This window comes from Talpa europaea (genome assembly GCF_964194135.1).
Source record: "Talpa europaea genome assembly, chromosome: 10".
Taxonomy (NCBI): domain Eukaryota; kingdom Metazoa; phylum Chordata; class Mammalia; order Eulipotyphla; family Talpidae; genus Talpa; species Talpa europaea.
The window spans coordinates 56,405,112-56,428,395 of NC_140077.1; the positions used below are offsets into that span (position 1 = coordinate 56,405,112).

The 23,284-nt window shown below is 34.3% G+C and overlaps 1 protein-coding gene across 1 annotated transcript in view; it reads left to right on the plus strand.

Annotated features, from left to right (window-relative positions):
* PCDH15 (protocadherin related 15) overlaps positions 1-23,284 on the plus strand; it is a gene marked incomplete at both ends in the record, with an annotated part of 665,703 nt that overhangs the window by 291,529 nt on the left and 350,890 nt on the right. Inside the window, one exon of the mRNA XM_084244834.1 lies at positions 3,859-4,029. Within this exon, the coding sequence (XP_084100960.1) occupies positions 3,859-4,029 (171 nt within the window). The remainder of the gene's footprint in view (positions 1-3,858; positions 4,030-23,284) is intronic.

The following is a 23,284-nucleotide window of genomic DNA, read 5'->3' on the forward strand; positions in this document are numbered from 1 at the left end:
GAAAAAAATGAAAGCATGTGACCTTTATTTTAGGAAAATATGTTTATAAAATCTTCAAATAATGAAGATATATAAGAATATAGAAATGTGAATAAGTTATTATATCTACAAGTATGAATAAAATTAAGAAAAATTAGGTAAATATCCTCACACAAAAAGGCACTTTCAAGGGAAAAGAACTCACTTTTAAAGTTACTTAGAGGAAGGCAATTCTTACTGGCTGCTGTTTTCTTTAAAAAAAGAAATAGTCTAACAATCAAATTGCTAGGATGTTTTAAAATTTCCATCAGTGTTATTTCATTTGTCACTGGTGAATATAGGCAAGACAACCATCTCTGTTGTCTTAGGTAATAGAGTTAGGTTCAGAAGACTCAGGAAAATTCTAATTATATTGCTTTTTTTTTCTTTCTCTGATGTAAACAACTGATAATGAAAGAGTGTTTAATATATTTATCTATGAATGAGTCTGGAGGTGTTTCTAGTCATTTTGCTAAACTATCCAGAACTTGAAGACTGAGTATGAAAATACTTAAAGTTTCTTCATTCCATGACTCCTATTACATGACATTGCCTCAAAATTTAATAAGGCCATCAGCAGGTCTGGCTCATATTCATTTAAAAACTCCTTTTCATGTAATTTCATATTGTGCGTTAGAGGTTATATCTCATGGCCCCACTTAAACAATATTTAAATTATATACTTCTAAATACAGAGCTGTTAGTAATGAATTAGAAATTAGCATTTGTCTCTAGCTTGATCAAATAATAGTGTACAATTAAGCTATTTTATATCATAAATTCTTAATATCTGACAGGGATGTTTAATTGTTTTTACATTATAATAGTGGAAATCATTGCAATTTTATAAAGATGTACTTTGTAAAAAAATTATATTAGGACAATTGGTTATCTCCAAACTATTAAAGATATTTCCCTGAAGTTCTGTTAAGTACATTAATTTTTCTGAAAGAATTTCTTCTTGCAATGTATTGATGAAAATTTCTACTTATTTTGTAAATAGTTTTTCTCAAAAACAGTGGCATGTGATTGATATGCCAGACATTGCATTATAGTATGAATCAAAAATGTACATTATGTAGTCATCATATAAGACCGAAGTATTTGAGGTCTTTGGCCGATTTGGTGGTACAGGGGTTAAAGTCACAGCACAATTAAGCTTATCACGAGCCACTGTAGCCTTAGATCCCCTGCCAGGGAGCTAACCCATAGGGCACAGCAGACCTCTCCTGTCTTGCCCACTGTTTCCCTCAGCAGTGTATATCAGTAGATCTACCTATTGTGCACCCAACTCTGTCACTAGTGAACCCTCTCCCCAACACACCTCTGGCCTATACCCCAGTTCTTGTATGCATAAAAATAAATAAATCTTAAAAGTATTAGAGGTCTTGATTAAGGATGCTAAATATTTAGGGACTGGATTGATAGTGCTTTTCTGTGAGGCATGACCATAAAGTACCAGCCAGGTAAAATATCAAACTCTGTCAAATATACCTTACTGTTTTCTTCATTCTATGTTGAGATAGATAGATAGATAGATAGATAGATAGATAGATAGATAGATAGATAGATAGATCGATCAGCAGTAAAGTGGCTGGATGGATGGGTTTAGATGTGCGCACATGCGTATATGTGTGTGTGTATTTTAAATTCCTGCTAGTAAGCTTTTATGTTAGATTGTTTTTTCTATCATTTGCAATTCCTTGCATAGTTTTAATCAAAAAAAAATTTAAGATATTTATTTATAAATACAAGGGCTGGAGTACAGGCCATAGATGTGGAGGGGTGAGAGGATTCACCAGAGATGGAGTGGGGAACGGAACAGGCAGACTGACTGAAACACACTGCTGAGGGGAGCAGTAGGTGAGTCAGGAGAGGTCTGCTGTGCCATGTGGGTATCTCCCTGGCCAGGGATTGAACTCTTGCTGCAGTGACTGTGAATACTTCATAGGTTGCATCTTAACCCCTTGCACCACCATGGAGGCCTCCCATAAAATATTTTGTAAATATTTATTTATTCATGCATATAAGAACTGGGATACAGGCCAGAGGTGAAGGGAGTGGGTTGAAAAAGTCCCCATTGTCACAGCAGACCTCTCCTGCTGTGCCTGCTGCTCCCCTTAGCAGTGCTTTTCTTCAGTCTGCCTGCTCTGTTACCCGCTCTGTCTCTGGTGAATCCTCTCATCCTCCCGCGCATCTGGCCTGTACCCCAGTTCTTGTATAAAAATAAATAAATCTTTTTTAAAAAAGTCCCCATTGTGTATTCTGTTAAACATAAATCCACTCATATGCACTTGTATCTATTTTAGGGAGTAGTGAGCATGACCCAAGTAGAAGAGAATAATGGCAGATTCAGTACTGACAGGTTAAAAGAAAGACTTAAGATGGGAAATATTCTCTAGAACAGTGATTTGCTGGTGACATATAAGCTATAAACATCAGTGTAATGAAATCATAGAAACAACTCCAAGGACATTATTTTTTTTTCTTTTATTGCCAAATATTCCTGGGACTTTTTGCGTGTGTGTGTGCCATATTCAGTCTCACACAAAGTATTGTTTAATATTCAATTACATTTATTTAGTATTCAGTAATGTTGAGCCTTTTTACAAGCTCAATATTAAGCAAACATAATTTTATACTAGTAGATTTGGTGAATCACTTTTTTTTCCTATGAAAGTAAAGACATTTCCAGATTCTGTCATCATGAATGACAAAATGCCACCACTATCTTCATAGTGAATCTTCTGGATGAAGATGACTTGGGTTCAATATTTATTCTTTGTATCCTTTGACAAGCACTTTTTAGATAAATATGATAGATCAGTATAAATTACTAATGAAATAATTATCACACCTTAGCATGGACTGACCATAGTAATTTCCTTCCAAAGAAATGGGAAGGGAAAAGAAAAGAGTAAACTTTACAGTGATGAAAACTGACAAGCACACCCTCATTCTGGTAATCAAAGTTAACTTAAATATTATGTTAATGACACACACATATCTGTATGTCTATAAACACACACACATATACTCACACATATATATATTTACTGATAAATATGATAAAACAACATTTTACCTCTGTAGTTTTCCTGTTGAAATCAGATAACCCCAGTAAAATATCAGAATCACTTTGGTGCACCCCTACCTTCCGCAGCGTTGTAGGCCAATTATATCTCAAACTAGAAAAACAAAGAATAAACAACAAAAACTGTATTCTTGCCAGTATAAATTCTAGTGAAAAAAAGGGAAGTTGAACCTATGTTTCATGTAACTGCTAAAAGCACACTTTTCTCTGAAATTGCAATTTCTTTCAAAGTAGTTATTATAGGGCAAACTGGGTAAGGAATAGAGGTAGACTCTATTATAGTCCCAGTCTTTCTATAAATTAAAATAATTATAAAAATTATCTTTCAAATCTCGAGTTTACAGCTACAGATCATTAATAGCTAGGTGTTTTCTTCCTCCTCCTTATTCTCATTTTATAATTAAAGTTTTGTTTTATTCCAGAAAAGCTTTCCCAGTGATTTAAGTGAATGTTAATTTTTTTCTCTTCATAATATGCATCAAAAAACTCAATGAAGTAGATTTCTAAGGATGGAATAAGCACATAACAAAATCTGTTAGTTGAAGGCTGGACCTATAAATGTACAGATAGCTACTGTAATATATTTTTCAAGAAACTGGGAATTAAATACAAGTGGATTTTACTATATATCTAACCTCATTATTTCATACAGTTCGTTTAAGCAGGTTACTTTTGAATCATTTTAAAAGAAAAGATTGCCTCCAAATATCAACAAACCATTCTTTCGTTTAAATTTTCTTTCTCAGGACCGTGCACAAAATCTGAATGAACGGCGGACTACCACCACCACACTCACAGTGGACATTCTGGATGGAGATGACTTAGGTCCAATGTTTCTTCCTTGTGTCCTCGTGCCAAACACTCGTGATTGTCGGCCACTCACTTATCAAGCTGCCATACCTGAATTAAGAACTCCGGTAAATATATTTCTTTTTTTCCCTTTCCTTACACCTCTTCAGCACAATGAAATCCTGTTCAAGTGTTTTGCAGACATATTAGGTAAGATTACGAAAATTCAGTCTGGGTGATTAACAAGCCATTTTAGAGAATATGGGTAAATTTTGGTTCTTGATGCATAATTACAAAATAGAAAGTATTTCATGAAACAACTATCCATTTGACATTGAATATTATTTATTTTTTTTAATTCGTAGTCCATGCATCATAACAGATTTCAGTTGTCAAAATATTCTAGGTCATTCCAAAGGGGAATGCCTCCAGTATTTTCTAAAATTCTCATCTAAACATGCAGTTCTAATTCAGAGGGAACACAGCAACAGGATACTCTTTATCTTTTAAATTTCTGAAATATTACTGAAAATTATAACTAGCTGATTGTGGATGGGAGTTGATGAGTTCTTAATATAATATGTGTTCCCTATAGATGCATTTTAAAGAAGCTGAAAGGTGAGGCATGAGTTGATATTTTCTTTTTTTTTTTTTTTAAGATTTATTTATTTATTTATACAAGCACTGGGTACAGTCAGAAGCACGGGAGGGTAAGAGAATTCACCAGAGCCAGAGCGGGGAGCAGAGCAGGCAGAAGGACCGAAGTACACTGCTGAGGGGAGCAGTGGGCGGCAGGAAAGGTCTGCGTGCCATGCAGGACCCTCCTCCGGTGGCCGGGGAGCAGCTGGGGATCGAACTGGCGCTGCAGAAGCTCTGGGCAGCTTCGCACCCCAGCGCTCAACCGCTGCACCACTGGGGAGGCCCATGAGTTGATATTTTCAACACTAGAAAATGCATTTTTTAATTTTTTTAAAGATCTATCTATCTATCGATCTATCTATCTATCTATCTATCTATCTATCTATCTATCTATCTATCTATCTATCTATTTATTTATTTATGCAAGCATTGGGTATAGTCAGAAGCTCAGGAGGGTGAGGGAATTCACCAGAGCAGGGAGCAGAACAGGCAGACTGACAAAATACACTGCTGAGGGGAGCAGCGGGGCACGGCAGGAGAGGTCTGCCATGCCATGTGGGATCCTCGCCTGCTGGCCGGGATTGAGCCAGTGCTGAAGAGGCTGCGGACAGCTTCACAGCATGGCACTCAACCACTGTACCACCAGGGAGGCCCAAAATGCATCTTTTTAAAAATTCTAATAGAGCTATAAATTGTTGTCAACTTGGAATTCAAGCCTTAGACCTCTATAGATTATAGGTATTCATACATAAGAATGAAAAACTGTAAGGCAAATGGTTTTCCTGCTGAGGTTCATATATCAACTTTCCCCTATATTACAGAGAATGAAATTCCCAGGAGTCAGCTAATTGGCTAATGTCTTTGCCATCCCTCTGGAAAACGTTCAGCTTTCTCAGCTGGTAACATAACTTGTCTTGTCAGAATTTGTTTGATGGCATTTGAATTTTTTTTCTCAAACATGTGAGAAGTATAGTTTTGGAGAGCCTCTCTGTTTATGAGACTTGAAAATAAAGCAGATTTTTTTTCCTCAAATGCAACTTATATTTTTTTAACTTTGGAGATTTCTTAACTGATATTATAATACATTTATGGGTTGTATTCACAGTAAATCTTTAACAGCTGAGAATCACTTTTATCTCTATTGGCAAAACTATTACTTGTCTACTTGGTTTGCATAAACAATAAAAACTGGAGGAAAAAAAGATAAATCTTATGGTATGCATTAAAGAAAGAAAATAATACAAATTTTCAGCTAAATTTAATGTTGTAGATAAATAAGCTAATGTAGAACATTTCTCATCAGACTGTTGTAGATTACCTAAAATTGTATGTTATGATATTATTTTTGTGGAATACTAGTTAGAAAACTTTTAATGATGGTGAGCATTAAACTTGAGGAAAAGGCAGCTATTTTTTTTTTTCAAGTCAGCTTATATAGCTAAAGTATCAGTGTGATATCAAGAGAAGCGACTTATGGTAAAATACTGAATCTATGAATCAGTCCAATGAGTATTTAGTAGTATTTAACATATGGAGGGAAATAAAGGAAGATAGAGATTGCAGCTTGAGAAGCAGTGTGTGTTGACCTTATAAAGGAACATCGGGTATTCTTTCCTCGCTTCCATAATATAATGAACATCTATCTTATTCCTATGCAGTTTCTTGCTAGGGCTATTTTCTTTTATTGGTTCATATAGCTGAAGTATCAGTGAGATACCAACAGAAGTGACTTACTGATAAAACAATGGCTAAATTAAATGAATCAGTCCAATGACTGTATAATGTATTGAGGAAAATAAAGGAAAACAGATTTTAACATAATCCAAAATCAGGACAGTGATATAAATACAAATAATGATTAATGGTTATATAAAATGCCCAGTATGTCATGAACTGTGTGAAGTCTACAAAAATATTAACTGAAACTCTTTTCCTCTGTTAGTATTATCTTCATTTTACAAATAAGCCCTCTCAGATACTGTGTTTAAGTAATTTTTCCATGGCAATGTAGCTAATAGGTAAAACATATTTTCTTTTAAAACCATGTATCTTAACACTTATTATCAAGGAAATGCAAATCAAAACAACAGTGATACCATCTCACATCTGTGAGAATTGTCCATATTAAAAAAAATTAAAAAAAAGAGCTGGGGAGGGTGTGGGGGGAGAAAGGAAATCTATTACACCACTGGTGAGAATGTACACTGATCCAGCTCCTGTGGAAAGATGTATGGTGATTCCTCAAAAGACTAAAAATGGATTTATCATGTGGCCCAGAAATTCTCCTTCTAGGTATCTATCCAAGGAGCACAAAAACACTAATTCAAGAGGAAACCTGCACTTCTATGTTGATAGCAACACTATACTATGTACAATAAACAAGAAACAACCTAAATGCCCCAGAACAGATGTGTGGATTAAGAAGTGGTATGTACGTGCACACACACACACCCACCACCCACCCCACCCTGCTCCCAGGGATCCAAAAGGATAAACTCATGCCATTTTCGGTGATGTGGATGGAAATGGGATTATTCTAACCAAATTGAGCTAGAAGAAGGAAAATAAATACCAGATGTTTTCATTTATATACAATCTAGAGAATACATGCAAAGTATCAGATGAAGACAAACTGTAAGACTCACACTTGAAAGCAGACCATAGATTTGAGACCCTCAGAAGGGGAAGAGGGGGAAAGTAAAGGGGGAAGTTGAGGATGGTGGAGTGTGGTAGAAAATTGTGGGCACTTTGTTGTTGGGAAAACTATGACAATGATACCTATGGGAAGAAATCCTATATTGTGAAAGAAGGTACATGGATGTTTAAAAAGAAAATAAAATCATGTATCTTAGGTAAATGTTAAAATAGTCCAGAATGAGGAAATTTTATACTTCATTATCATATTTAAGATTGACTAATTCTTTAACATTCTGTGAAATAAAGAAATTTAGATTTTACATATATATAGCTATTGCAGATATTTTTCATTAATGCATATATTTGTATTGCTATGTAGAAAAAATGTTCATTTACAAAATTAAATATGTGTTATGATTAAACAATGTATAACAAAACATCAAAAGCTTCAAACTATGATCTTTAAATTTGCTCATAAAACCGCAAATATGCTAAACTTGAGGGACTGTCTATCAGGTCACACAACATCAATGTGGGCACCTTGACTGAGGTGTTAGGTCTACTTTTAGGATGTTTATCTTAGCAATTTGACTTTAGCTATTGACTTGAACTCCACAGAAGCTGAGCTAGAGTCTCCATTTTATTCTATTTGGTCCTCACAGCAGGGTGCTGCTTTCTAAGAACAAGCTTTCCAAGAGACATAGCAGACAGTTTATGAACTAGCCTTGCAGTTTACAGTGTCTCTTCTGCTATTGTCAGACCTATGCCAAATTCAAGGGATCAAACACATTCTATCTCCAAGTCATATTATAAAAAAAAAAAAATATGTGGAATGAAATAGTATTTTAGCACTCTTTGGAATATAAAATTCAGCCATTACATGAACATTAGATTCCCATGTGGTCTTTTAAATGCCATTTTGGAACATTTCTGCATCATTAGAGTTAAGAACAAGACTTTGTTTTTGAGTTTCACTTTCATATTGCTGTGCTTTTGCCTGTCCTTTCATCATTATAATTTTTCTTTTACTATTTTCCTTTACATATTTGTGCTAAAATAGTTGAAAAATTTCAATAGTAAGATCTAACTATTCAGAGCAAGAAAACTAACCATTTGTGTCAACTGAACAGAACATGATGACTCTAATTATATACTTGCAGATCCTTTCCTGGACTAATTCTTCACATTTTGAAAATTTGACACCTGTTCACCTTTTTTGTTGATGTGAAATTTTTCTACCAATTATCTCAGTGGTGTTCTTGACTTGAGAAACTGTTCTTAGTACCACTACAATGCATGCAGAATTTATCAACACAAAAATATGTAAAAGGTAGTCAAGTACAATTTTCATCTCATGAATATAATAAAGATATAAAATAAATATGAAATATATATCATATTTAATATAATACAAACAATATAATATAAATTTGAATATAATAAAATAAAAATGTACTTTCTATTGAAATGCATATCATTTCTTTAATGATAAACTTAATAAATAGTTTATGTGTTTTCTACTACAGAATACATTTTCAGCAAAAGTTAATGTCTTCATAAACACTAATGATATTATGTTGAATGTGTAAACATATAAATCCAGTATGATAGACCTAAATAGTTATTCATTCAGGACCACAGTTTATAGTCCTATATTATTATTTATTTATTTTGTAAATGTCTACTAAGCCCTAATATATGCAGAACTCTGTACTAGTTGAGGAAATGACAACTGGGATGTGACAAAAATCTTTTTAAAATATTATGTAAATTAGTTCTCACTCATGGCTCTCTTAAAGTTGTTATTACACTGTCTAGTTATAGTTTTTGATATTATGGAAGAAATTCTGTAGAATTTTGAGAGCATAAAAAAAAACCATGGCTCTGTTTTTGATTTTGTATTGAAGCATGGGCAGACACAGTAAGGCTTATTTTTTTTTTTCCAGAATTGAACAGTTGCTTGGTTGTCTAATTGCCTGGCTTGTTTTGTAGTAGTTGTTGTTGTTGTTGACATTGTTGACTAACTTGTCATTTTATAGAAACACTATACTATTATTTTATCAGCATTATATATTTACTATATATACCTTCCTTAATTTATGGTATCACATATTTTTATTATGTCAGTATTAGTTGCCTACCAGTCATAGTCATCCAGTATCTGAAATTCACGCTGTAATGAATTCTTCCCTATCCATGCTTGAAGCCTTTGGTTGGGACTCAGTGTAGCCTCAAATACTTCTTCTGTAATATTTGTCATAAAGAAATTCAATTTTCATATAGTTGTCAAAGATAACTCTTCTGTTTTATTTATGGTATACTCTCCTTTTAGGGACACTTTGTCACTCCCTATAAGAGTTGTGATAATTTGTAGTGATATACAGCATTTCTAATTTCCTCTTGGCTCACATTATCATTAAATATGTTACAATCTGGTAATCCCCTCTTCTCTTGTCTTTTATGAAATCACTGTTTTTTCTCCTGTCTTTGATAGCCTTTGGTTTGTCCTCTTGAAATTTTAACAGTTTTAAAAAAATGTGCATCTCTCTACTTAAATTATTTTCTATATTCATTCATTTATTTACTTTAAATCTGCATAGTCTTCCATCTTAACAATTTTCCAAGCTTTTATACAGCCTTTTTTTTTTTTTTTTCATCATAGACTCACAAAGATTTTCTCTAAGTTGTAGATGTGTTTTCGGACTTGAAATCTCTTCTGACTTCCAAAACTTAGATTTTATGCCTTTTCTAGATATGTCTACCTGAACTTCCCACAGATGTCCCATTATCTTTTCTTGTATAGTCATGCTTACACTCATGTTAGCTATTGTTCCTCTCGGGGCCATTGTTGGTTTAGGCAGTGTGTGAAATATATACCCCTGTATATATCTCTGTAGAGGTTTAAACCTATAAGCCACAAAGCAGGGACAAACAGTATAAACCTACTATTTACCTCAATAAACATAATGTGTCAAAAATAACATAAAATTAATAAAATAAAAGCAGCTCCTTTTTTGGGAACTGTGGTGGCATTATTTTAAATAAGCAGATTTAGCACCGTCGCCACTTGTGCTAAATTAATTATTCAATATATTATTGCTTTGTGAAGAGGCAGTAACTGTTATAAAATGTCATAGTATAACACAGTGAGCCTAAAATATATCACTGAAGCAAATATTTACCTGGATAACAAATATACTGCTCACTCCCTTACTCTTTTTATGACCACAGAACCAGTGGATTTCAACTTTTTTTTTCAATGTGTCCCAGAAATTCTCCTGTTCTGTGGAGACATCACTTGGACTTCTACCACAGAGTGACTTCAGCTCTTAAACACTTAAAATTTAACATTTGGAATTCTACTTTTGTCTCATTTGATAATTTAGAGAGTGTTTAATTTTAAGTTTCAAATTTCTAATTATATAGAAAAGGTTTTTAAAATTTTATGTATTAGAAATTGGGGCTTCTTAATCCTCAAAAGCAACTTCAAAATTACCACTATCAATATGATACTTATCTTGGCAAATATTTGGACTTTGCTTGAAGCAGTTGCAGTATTGTTGTTTTGTTTTCAAATAAACCAAAGCAAATGACTCTGATCTGTGTGAAATTAAAGTATTAGATATCGGAGATTCTACTGGTGACATGTTTAAAGGGATTAGTAACTAGAGACCGGGAAACAAAAGTCATAACTATATGTTATGGAAAAAAGGAGAGTATCATGTGTCTCTATTGGACTATGGGGGCTAATATACACAATTTTTACCCTTTAATCAAGTACATATTCAGGGGAAAACACATCTGAATGACATAGCTTAAACTATTCATTCTTTGACTAGACGGAATAAGGCCTTTGATAGCTGATTCTATATCAAATTGACCAGGCTATAGTTCCAAAATATTTTATTTCTTATATGCTTTTATTTTATTTTTAATTGAGGTAATATTGGGATATAGTACCAGTAGGATATAATACCATCAGATATTACCACTGTAGTGCACCCACCACCAGCTCACTATATTCCACCACCATAGACTATTGTGCTTCCATCTATCTTTGTTTATACACTTCCCCTTTCTCTTCCCCTCTTGGTGCTTCAGTTCTGTACTCAGCTATCAAGGATTTGTTTTTAATTTTGTTTTTATATGACTCAGTCTACTTGTTTTATGTTCCACATATTAGTGACATGATTTAGCATTTATCTTTCTCCTGCTTTATTTCATGTAGCATAATCCCTTCAGTCTCTATCCATGTTGTCACAAATGGCCTCAGTTTATCTTTTTTTGATCACTGAGTAATATTCCATTGTGTATATTTACCACAACTTCTTGATTCATTCATTTGTTCTGGGGCACTTTCATGGTATTCATAATTCAGCTATAGTAAATAGTGTTCCAGTAAACATGCGAGTGCAAGTTTCCTTTCAAGTAAGTGTTTTTGTATTTTGAGGGTAGATGCCTATGGGTGGAATTACTGGGGCAAATGTCAGTTCCATTTTTATTTTTATTTATTTATTTTTTAAGATTTATTTATTTATACAAGCACTGTGTATAGTCAGAAGCATGGGAGGGTGAGAGAATTCACCAGAGCCAGAGCGGAGAGCAGAATAGGCAGACTGACGAAGTACACTGCTGAGGGGAGCAGCAGGCACGGCAGGAGAGGTCTGCGCGCCATGTGGGACCCTTGCCCGGCTGCCGGGGATCAAATCGGTGTTGCAGAGACTGTGGGCAGCTTCAAAACCCAGCGCTCAACCGCTTTGCCACCTGGGAGGACCCAGTTCCATTTTTAATGTTTTAAGACACCTCTATACTGCTTTCATATGGACTGGACCGGTTTGCATTCCCACCAACAGTGTGGAGGGTTTCCTTTTCTCCACATCCTTGTTTCTGATCTTTTCAATATGGGCCATTCTCATACAGGTGTGAAATGGTAGCTCACTATGGTCTTGATTTGCATTTCTCTAATATTAAGTGATTGTGAACACATTTTTTTTTACTTCCTTCTACCCCCCAGTTGAACATTATTGAGTGACTTCTTTGAAAAAAAAAAGTCTGTTTAGTTCATTTGCCAATTTTTTGACTGGTTACTTGTTTTGTGTAAATAGAGTTTTAAGAGTTCTTTGATATCTGTCCTTTTTCAGATACATGGTGGGCAAATATTTTCTCCATTCAGTAGGGGTGCATTTTCATTTTCATTATGCTTTCTTTCTTTGTTCAAAAGCTTTTTAGTTTGATGTAGTCTCAGTTGTTTATGTTTGCTTCTGTTTTCCTTGCTGTTGGAGATAAATCCCTAAATGTTTTACTAAAGTTTATGTCATGGAATGTTTTGCTTATGTCTCCTTCTGTATATATTTTTTGATTTCAGCTTTTACATCCACGTATTTGATCCATTTTGAATTGAGCTTTTGTATAGGTGTGAGATCATGGTCCAGTTTCATTCTTTTGCATGCAGCTGTCCAGTTTTCATAACACCAATTATTGAAGAAGCTATCCTTGTTTGAGTGTATGTTATTGGCTCCTTTGTTAAACATTAATTGTGCATGTATGTGTGTGTTTATTTCTGGACTCAATTCTATTTCATTCCATTGGTCTCTGTGTCTGTTTTTGTTATCTCTCTGTTTTTGTTCCAATACTAAGCTATTTTATCTTTTTTTTTAAAAAAAAGAGATTTATTTATTTATGCATACAAGACCTGGGGTACAGGCCAGAGGTTCAGGGTGTGAGAGGATTCGCCAGAGGCAGATTGGGGAACAGAACAGGCAGATCTACTGAATTACACTGCTGATGGGGAGCAGTGGTCAAGACAGGAGAGGTCTGCTGCACCATGAGGGTTATCTCCCTGCCTGCCTGGGGATCCAACTAGTACCTTGCTAGTGGCTGCAGATAGCTTCACAGTGCTGTGCCACCAGGGAGGCCCCCTAAGCTGTTTTAATTACTATGGCTTTATAACATTGCTTTAGATAGAAGTGTTTTAAGTACTATGGCTTTATAATATTGCTTTAGATGGAAGTGTGTTGCCTCCATTCTCTTTCTTCTTTGTCACAATTGTTTTTGCTATTTGGGGTTTTGTGTGATCTCATATGAATTTCAGTAGTATTTGTTCCAATTCTTTGAAAAATGCAATACAGATTGTGTTGAATCTATATATTTGGGTAGGATGGCCATTTTGACAATGTTGAGTCTTTCAATCCATTAGAAGGTTTTTCTTTTTCCAATTCTTTGTATCTTGTTCTATTTCTTTCAATAATGTTTTGATTTTCTTATGTATATCTTTTCCCTCCTTTGCTAGGTATTTAACTTTATTTAACTATTTTTAATTAACTTTTTTATTAACTTTTTTTATTAACTTTTTAATTTAACTTTTTTTTTTACTCCTAGGTATTTAACTTTTCTTGGTGTAATTGTAAATGAGATCAATTTTCAAATTTCTTTCTGTCCTGTCTCATTTTTTGTATATAGGAAGATAACTGATTTTTTGTTTCTTGATTTTATAATCTACTGCTTTACTAAACTGATTATTTCAATTTTTTCCATGGAATATTAGTTTGTAGCATGTCCTCTACAAACAATGATAAATTTACTTCTTCCCCAGTTTGGATTACTTTTATATATTTCTCCCAGTTGTTTTACCTGGAAATTCCAATATTATGTTAAACAACAGTGGTGACAGTAGAAATCTTTGTCTTGTATCAGATATTAGTGGAAACACTTTATCACCATTGAAAATGATATTAGATATGGATTCATAGTAAGTGGCTTTTATTGTGTTAAGATATGTTCTGTTTATAATTTTGTGAGATCTTCATCATAAGTAGATGTTGGATCATGGCAAATGCTTTCTCAGGATCTCTTGATGTGATTTTTTTGTTGTTGATGTGGTGAATTATGTTTATTGATTTTCATATGTTGAATCATCCTTGCATGCCTCATATGAATCCCAGTTGGTCATGGTTTATGATCCTTTTAATGTATAGTTAGATTTGAATTGCTAGGATTTTAGTAAGGCCATTTGGGTCCAAGTTTATTAGGGAGATTGTTCTGTAATTTTCATTTTTGGTGTTCAGTCTTTGTTTTGTTTGGCTATTAGAGTGATGTAGGCCTCATGAAAAGTATTTGTAAGTACTGCTTCTTTTTCAAGTTTTTGGTAGAGTTTGAGCAAGACAGACAGTAGTTCATCTTTGAAGGTTTGTTAGAATTCACTTGTTATGCCATCAAGTCCTACACTCTTTGTTTTTGTTTTTAGTTTTTATTAATCTTTCAATTTGTTTATTGTGTTTACTTTGTTCAGGGTTTCTATTTCTTTTCTATTCACCTTTGATGATTGTATAATTCTTATATTTTATCCATCTCTTCTAGGTTATTGAATTTGTTAGCATATAGATGTTCAAAGTAATCTCAAGTTATCCTCTTAATTTCTGCATCATCTGTTGTACTCTGTCCTCTCTCATTCTTGATTATATTTTTTAAATTTTCTCCCTTATGTTCTTGGTCAGCCTTGCTAGAGTCTTGTCTACTCTGTTTATTTTTTCAAAGAACCAACTTTTTGTTTCATTGATATTTTGTACTGTTTTTATTTATTTTTATTTTTATGTATTTTTTACACCGTTCTTCATTTTTGTACTTCATTTTTGTTTGCTTTCTCATCTTGGTTATAGTCCCCATGAAATTGCCACCACCAATTCACCCATATACCATCACCCTAGTCCCTTGTGCTCTTCCCACCCCTGTTATGATCCTGCTTCCCTCACCTCCATGTAGAATGTCTCTGGTTCATAGTTTTCTGTTGGTTTTGATATTTACTTTATTATAATTACTTTTTTTCCCTAATCCTTTATTTGGATCCTGTGCATTTCTCCTCAAAGTGGAATCATCATGTATTGTTTTTAATTTCTATTTCATTTACTTCTGTGATTTTTATTATGTGCCAATTCTCATTTATCTGAAGGTGTTTTTTTTTTAATTTCTTACTTGATTTTCTCATTTACTTCAGTGTTCTTTCATTACTGTGTTTTTTAGTCTCCATGTGTTATTTCCCTTTCCTTTGATAGTTGGATTCTAGTTTTATATAACTTTGTGGTCTTTGAAGTTATTGGATATAATTTTTGTCTTCATGAAATTGCTGATACTTGTTTTATGTCTCAGACTGTCATCTATTATGGAGAATGCCCCATATGTACTTGAGAATAATGAGTATTCTTATTATGGGGGTGCAGTTCCCTGTATGTGACTGTGAGGGCCAAGAGATCTAATTCTATATTTAAGGCTATTGTATCCCTATTTATTTTCTGTCTAGTTGACCTGTCCATTGGTGAGAGTGAGGTATTGAATTCTCCTACCACAAATATATTTATTCTAATGTTTGTTTGCAGAGTTGATAGTCATTGCCTGATGTATTTTGGTCCTCCATTTGGTGCAAATACACTGATGAATGTTATTTCTTCTTGATATATACATTCCCTTAATCATTACATAGTATCCATTCTTGTCTTTTGTTATCAATTTTAACTGGAATTCTATTATTTTCTCATGCAACAGTGTCTGCCCCTGCCTTCTTTAGATTCCCATTCACTTGCAGGATTGTTTTCCAGTCCTTTACTTTGAACCTATGTTTGTGTTTGGAGTTTAGTTATGTCTCTTGGAGATCGCATGAAGTTGGATTCTCTTTCCTGATCCTATTGATCTGTGTCTTTTAATTAATAACCTTTGCGTCATTTAATTCTTAGCTTTTGTGGGTCAGTCTGTTTCCTTCCTCAGTTATTTGTGTGTGTTTTTCATGTTGTTTTCAAAATATATGATTTTCAAGATATATTGGAAGGGTTTGAAAACTCCTTGAGTTTCTGTGTCTGAAAAGGCCTTTGTTCCTCCCTCATGTCTGAAGTAGTCCCTCAGGATAAAGTATGGCAGTTTTTATCTTTGTTTGGAATATACCATTCCATTTTCTGCAAACTCATTGTGTTTCTTCAGAGAAGTCTGATATTAGCCTGATTGGGGTGCATTTAGATGTTACCTGTTTTGTCCCCCTCATCAACTTCAGTGTCCTTTCTTTGTCCTGATCTCTTAGAAATTTCACTACTATATTTCTTAGTGTCAGTCTCACTTTATCTTGGTATGCCAAGGTTTCTTTTAGCTTCTGGATATCTTCGTTTATTCTTTCTCTAGGTTCAGGGGATTTCCCTTCATTATTTTTTTAAAATATATTTTCTGTTCCTTTCTTTCTCAACCCACCCCCATATCTTTGGCCTGCACCCCAGTTTTTCCATGCATAAATAAATAAATAAATTAATTAATCTTAAATAATAAATAAAATATGCCCTTATTGGCCAATTCTATTTTTTTTCCAGATATTCTATTTTGGCTTTCTAGTTATTTGTTTTCAGTTTGAATGTTACATTCTTAGAGAAATCTACCCTGACCACACAGTCTACGATACCCTGTTTCTCCCATGAATCGTGACCTCTTTTTTCCCTGCAAATCAGTTTGCTTTGTAGAAATTTCATATACAGGGCCTCCCCAGTGGCGCAGAGGTTGAGCACTGGGTTGTGAAGCTGCCCACAGCCTCTGCAGCACCAGTTCAATCCCCGGCTGCCAGGCAAGGGTCCCACATGGCGAGTAGACCTCTCCTGCCACCCGCTGCTCCCCTCAGCAGAGTACTTCGTCATTCTGCATGCTCTGCTCTCCGCTCTGGCTCTGGTGAATTCTCTCACCCTCCCGCACTTCTGACTGTACCCAGTGCTTGTATAAGTAAATAAATAAATCTTAAAAAAAATTCATATACATCCATTTGTTTAGTTGATTTATGTCCATTTGTTTCTATAGAAAAAGAAACACATTATCAGTCCCTCAATTGTAGGAATCTCAGTAAATATTTATTTGGATAATTATTTCAGAAAATTGAATACTTCCTGTTTACAGTGTGTATATATCTTCTTATAAATAACTACAGAGAAATAATAGCCTCATAGTATGTCTTTAATAAATACACAAAATATCATCTGCCTTATATTTTAGAATTTCTTATAAGTATTACTTGAAAAATGTTCTTTTAAAAACTACATACAATTTATTGTTCTCTAAGTTATATATTTTATATTGTCTTAGTAACAACTCAATGTTTGTTATTCATTTGCTTATTCTTTATTATAATGAATAATGATGGACATAGCAATGTATTCAAATAGCTTTTTTTCAAAACAGATTAAATAGCAATTTTATACTTTGTATATTTAATAATTTAATGCATTGAAAATTCTATTTTTGAAAACACTTTGGGTTTATTTCTTATTTTTATAGCTGAAGTGTATGTCCTTACATATATATTTAAATGTATGTATGTGTATATACATAAATAGTCTATATCTACTAATCAGAGTGTAAACTGCTATGAGAACAAGGGCTGTAAATTATTTGAAATTTATGTGTACCCAAAAGATGATAATACACTGAGTATTTCAACTCAATGAGGTCACCACCAAAAATAATTGAATGATGCTTAGAAAAGGGATAAATACAGCTTGTAATATTATTCACACATAGCTTTTGCTTTTAGTAACTATTACTATGTGGAGTTGGCTTTTTAGTAAAGCTTTTTCTGAATGCACAAGATTTCTTCTTTGTGATAGCTCTAAACCACTGTGATTTATAGGCAGCTTAATAGTAATCACTCTGATTGGCACTTTGTGTTATAACATCTTTTGCAGAGATACTCAAAGTGGTGAATAAATAGATCAAGGGGAACATAATTGATTTGCTTACTTTCTACAACTTAGTCTTTACTCAGTAGTCAAGAGTCATCTCTAAAAGCATAAATCAGTTCAAATTACTTCCTGTTAAATACTCCAGTGACTTCAGATTGTGGAGAAAATGGCTGAACATGGTTTACAAGGCCACATGCTCTTTAACTCCTATATATTTGCCGTTCTACAGTCGGGACTTCTATCCCGTTCCTTGGAACATCTGGTTTTCTTCTCATTCAAAGCTTTTGCTGTGCACACTATTGTAAAGCACTTCTCTCAATCACCCCAATAGTGTACACATTCTCAATCAATTACAGATTTCAACAAGAATATCACATCCTCAAAAAGACATTTCCTGACAACCTTCCCTAATGTAGATTTTCTTTAAAAGACAGCAACAAGGGCCTCCCCAGTGGCACAGCGGTTGAGCCCTGGGTTGTGAAGCTGCCCGCAGCCTCTGCAGCACCTGTTCGATCCCCGGCTGCTCCCTGGCCACCGGAGAGGAGAGTCCCACATGGTGCACAGACCTCTCCTGCCCCCCGCTGCTCCCCTCAGCAGTGTGCTTCGGTCCTTCTGCCTGCTCTGCTCCCCGCTCTGGCTCTGGTGAATTCTCTCACCCTCCCGCACTTCTGACTGTACCCAGTGCTTGTATAAATAAATAAAAATAAATCATTAAAAAATAAATAAATAAAAATAAAAGATAGCAACAAGTTCATAATGATTAGTAGGTTCAGTTTGTTTGTTTGATTATTTTTAGTTGCCACAAAAGAGCAAATAAAATTCACAGTAGCTCTTTCAAATTTTCAGTGAAATTTCCTTTAAACTGCACAGCTGCTTTGTGGCATTGTTCATAATTTAAAGTGAGACAGTAAAAAGAAGTAGTAAGTAATACACAAGAGAGCTGTTTGCATATTAATCAAGTAGAACGAGCTATTTTATAGTATTCAATAATTATTATCAGACTATAGGTATTTATACTGATTCTGTTGAAGAGATGTAATAAACATGCAAGGAACTCTAAATCCCCAAACTCTAAAATATGGGCACACAATTTATATGAAGACACACAAAATGAAAAAATGCACATTACTGGAAAAATATTAAGGTGACATTTTCACATATAAAAAGGAAGAAATGTAGAATGATTTAAGTATTTCTCTGCCAAGAAGCATCTCTTTAATATGATTTGAGGATCATATAAAAGAGTTTGCATTTATCAGGATGGCACATGTGTATTGGGTTCATGAGTTATTTCTAACATTACTTTCAACTTAGAATACTTATTTCGCAGTCTGATTGGTTTGATATGAAGTATCAGAAATAAGGAACTTCTTTGATTTTACACTTAGAGTATAAATATTTTTTGAGCTGAGAGCAATTTGATACCAAATAATGTTTAAAGACAGTGCATAGGAGATTGACAGCTCACAAATTATGTTTTGCTGTACACATTGCTAAGTACCCTGCTTATAAAGCATATGTTATTTTTTTTAAATAATAAATTTTATTTTTATATTCCCCATACAATTGCAGCTCCCCCATTCTGACCCCAATCCCTCCCCTCCCGCCCCTGCCCCCCCAAAAGTGTCTCTGGTTCATAGTTTTTTGTTGATTTTGATTTTCACTTTCTTATAGTTATTCATTTTCCTGGTCCCTTATTTAAGTTTTCTAGATTCCTGCTATGAGTGAGACCATCCGGTATTTTTCTTTTTCTTTTTGGCTTATTTCGCTGAGCATGATCCCTTCCAGCGCCATCCATGTTGCTGCAAATTGCATGTGTTTATCTTTTTTGAATGCTGAGTAATATTCCATGGTATATATGTACCACATCTTCTTGATCCAGTCATCTATTTTTAGGCATTTGGGTTGTTTCCAAAGCTTAGCTATTGTAAACAGTGCTGCTACAAACATAGGGGTGCAGGTGTTCTTTGGAATTGATGTTTCTGTGCCCTTTGGGTAAATACCTAGGAGTAGAATTGCTGGATCATATGGAAGCTCTATGTTTAGTAGGTCCAGAAATCTCCACACAGCTCTGCACAGTGGTTGGACCAGTTTGCACTCCCACCAACAGTGCAGAAGAGTTCCTTTTTCTCCACACCCTCACCAACATTTGTTGTTGCTAGTTTTTTTAATATGTGCCATTATCACTGGTGTAAGATGGTATCTCATGGTACTTTTGATTTGCACTTCCCTGATTACAAGTGATGTTGAACATTTTTTCATATGCCTGTTGGCCATTTGCCTTTCCTCTTCAGAGAAGTTTCTTTTTAGCTCTTCTGCCCATTTTTTGACTGGATTATTTTCTTTGTTGTTGTTGAGTCTCATCAGCTCTTTGCAGATTTTTGTGATCAGTCCTTTATCATTAGTGTTGTGTGCAAAAATGTTCTCCCAGTTGGTGGGGTTTCTCTTTGTTTTTGTTATTGTCTCTTTTGCTGTGCAGAAGCTCTTTAATTTGATGTAGTCCCAGCTGTTTATCTTTGCCTTCACTATCACTGCTTTGGGTGATGTGTCTGTAAAGATGTCTTTGATGTGCAAATCCCGTAGTGTTTCGCCTATATTTCCTTCTATATATTTTATGGTTTCAGGTCTCATGTCTAGTTCTTTAATCCATTTTGAGTTGATTTTTGTGTATGGTGTGAGGTAGTGGTCAAGCTTCATTCTTTTGCATGTAGCGACCCAGTTTTCCCAGCACCATTTATTGAACAAACTTTCTTTGCTCCAATGCATAGTCTTTGCTCCTTTGTCAAAGATTAGTTGACCATAAATCTGTGGGTTTATTTCTGGATTTTCTATTTGATTCCATTGGTCTGTATGTCTGTTCTTGTTCCAATACCATGCAGTTTTGATGATTATGGCTTTGTAGTATAGTTTGAAGTCTGGGAGTGTGATGCCTCCATTCCCTTTTTTTTTTTTTCAGGAGAGCTTTGGCTATTCGGGGTTTTTTGTGATTCCATATGAATTTCATCAATAATTGTTCTATTTCTTTGAAGAATGACATTGAAATTTTGATTGGAATAGCATTGAATCTCTATATTGCTTTTGGAAGGATGGCCATTTTAATAATGTTTATTCTTCCAATCCATGAGCAGGGGATGTCTTTCCATTTCTTTGTGTCTTCTTCTATTTCTTTTAACAGTGTTTTATAGTTTTCTTTGTATAGGTCCTTTACCTCTTTTGTTAGATTTATTCCCAAATATTTGATTTTTTTTCAATCAAAAAAGGGATGGTTTTTTTGATTTCTTCTTCTTCAGATTTATTGTTTGTGTATAGGAAGGCTACTGACTTTTGCGTGTTGATTTTGTATCCTGCCACTTTACTGAACTGATTGATGAGTTGAATTAGTTTTTCTGTGGAGTTTTTGGGGTTCTCTATGTATATTATCGTATCATCTGCAAAGAGTGATAGTTTGACTTCTTCTTTTCCTATTTGGATTCCTTGGATGTCTTTCTCTTGTCTTATTGCTCTGGCTAGGACTTCCAGTATTATATTGAAAAGCAGTGGTGAGAGTGGACATCCTTGTCTTGTTCCAGATCTTAATGGAATTTTTTTCAGCTTTTCACCATTGAGAATGATACTGGCTGTTGGCTTGTCATAGATGGCCTTTATGATGTTGAGGTATGTTCCTTGTATCCCAAGAATTTCAAGGGCTTTTATCATGAATGGGTGTTGCACTTTGTCGAAAGCTTTCTCAGCATCTATTGATATTATCATATGTTTTTTATATTTCTTTTTGTTGATGTGTTGGATAACGTTGATTGATTTTCGGATGTTAAACCATCCTTGTATGCCTGGAATGAATCCTACTTGGTCGTGGTGAATTATCTTATGGATACATTGTTGGATTCTGATAGCTAAAATTTTATTGAGGATTTTTGCATCAGTGTTCATTAGGGAGATTGGCCTGTAGTTTTCCTTTTTTGTGTTGTCCTTGTTCGGTTTTGGTATTAGTGTAATGTTGGCTTCATAGAACGTGTTTGGTATTGTCCCTTCCTTCTCAATTTTTTGGAAGAGTTTGTGAAGGATAGGCACTAATTCGTCTCTGAATGTTTGGTAGTGTTACTCTAGATTTCTAATTATTTTCACTATCAAAAGCAATATATTTTTACATGTTGAAATATGCAGAGAAACTTAGGCATACTAGGTATTTGGGGCAATAGAGAATCAAGGAAATTATCTATTTTCAAAATAATTGTACTCCGAACAGTGGCTTATAAATTAAATATGTGGAACATGCTAGTTTCCCTTTGAAACAATCTTATTGATAATTAGAGAAATCTTCTAGAGTAGGAACTTGTTTTTATTTTTATATGGTCCATAGAAATGGAGTGGCCTTTTTTTCATTGGCAGAAAAATACAGACAGAAATTCATTTTAAAGATTTATTTTTACATAGAACTGGGGTGTAGGCCAGAGGTGCAGAGAAAGAGAGGATTCACCAGAGACAGAGTGGGGAGCAAAATAGGCAGATCTCCTGAAATACACTGCTGAGGGGAGCAACAGGTGAGACAGGAGAGGTCTGTTGCACCATGTTATTAGTTCCCTGGCTGGCCAGGGATTGAACTCTGCTGCAATGACCGGTGATAATGTTGTGTCTTTAACTCTTGTGCCACTAGGGTCCTCAGTTTTGTCATTTTTTAAAGCAGCTTCTCTCTGAATTCTTGATACTAGCAGTGGGAACTACATTAGATGCTAGCTCTAGTTCATTATTCAATTTTTTTCCTTTTTTTTCTTACTACCAATATGGAATTGAATTATATTTAAACAGGAAAAAATTAAATTTACTTGGCTTTTTAAAAGAATTTTAAATTCAAATGAAATCATTTTGAAGTAAAATTATAAAATTCTCCCAAAGGTTAGCGTGGTGTCACCAGAAAATTAAACTGTAGAATGTCTACTATGCATTAAGTATGTTATATGTAGATTATGCAACTATAACAAAGTGATAATTAGAACACAGAATCTAGAGCAACAAAACTAAAGTGTGCATTTCACTTATTTTAAATTTATCAGTCACTTACATGTACTTATAACTTTGGGAGTACCGATTACATTTTAATTCTCTATATGGGCAGAAGCTTTACTCATCCTCCACCAAAACTCCTGTGCCAAAGCCCTATGCCCTTCTCTTCCTGTTCCTTCTGGTAACCTGATATAGTTTTTCACAGAATATAAGAAATGTTTTTGCTGTCTTTACCTATGTGTTTTTGTTGTTATTTATATTCCACATATAAGGGAACTCATTTGATAATCTATTTTTGACTTTCTTAATGCAGTTAGCATAATCACCTCCATATCCATCCATTTTGTGCCCAAAGGCACTATTTCATCCTTTTTTTATAGCTGTTTATTATTCTATTGCGTATATATATTCAACA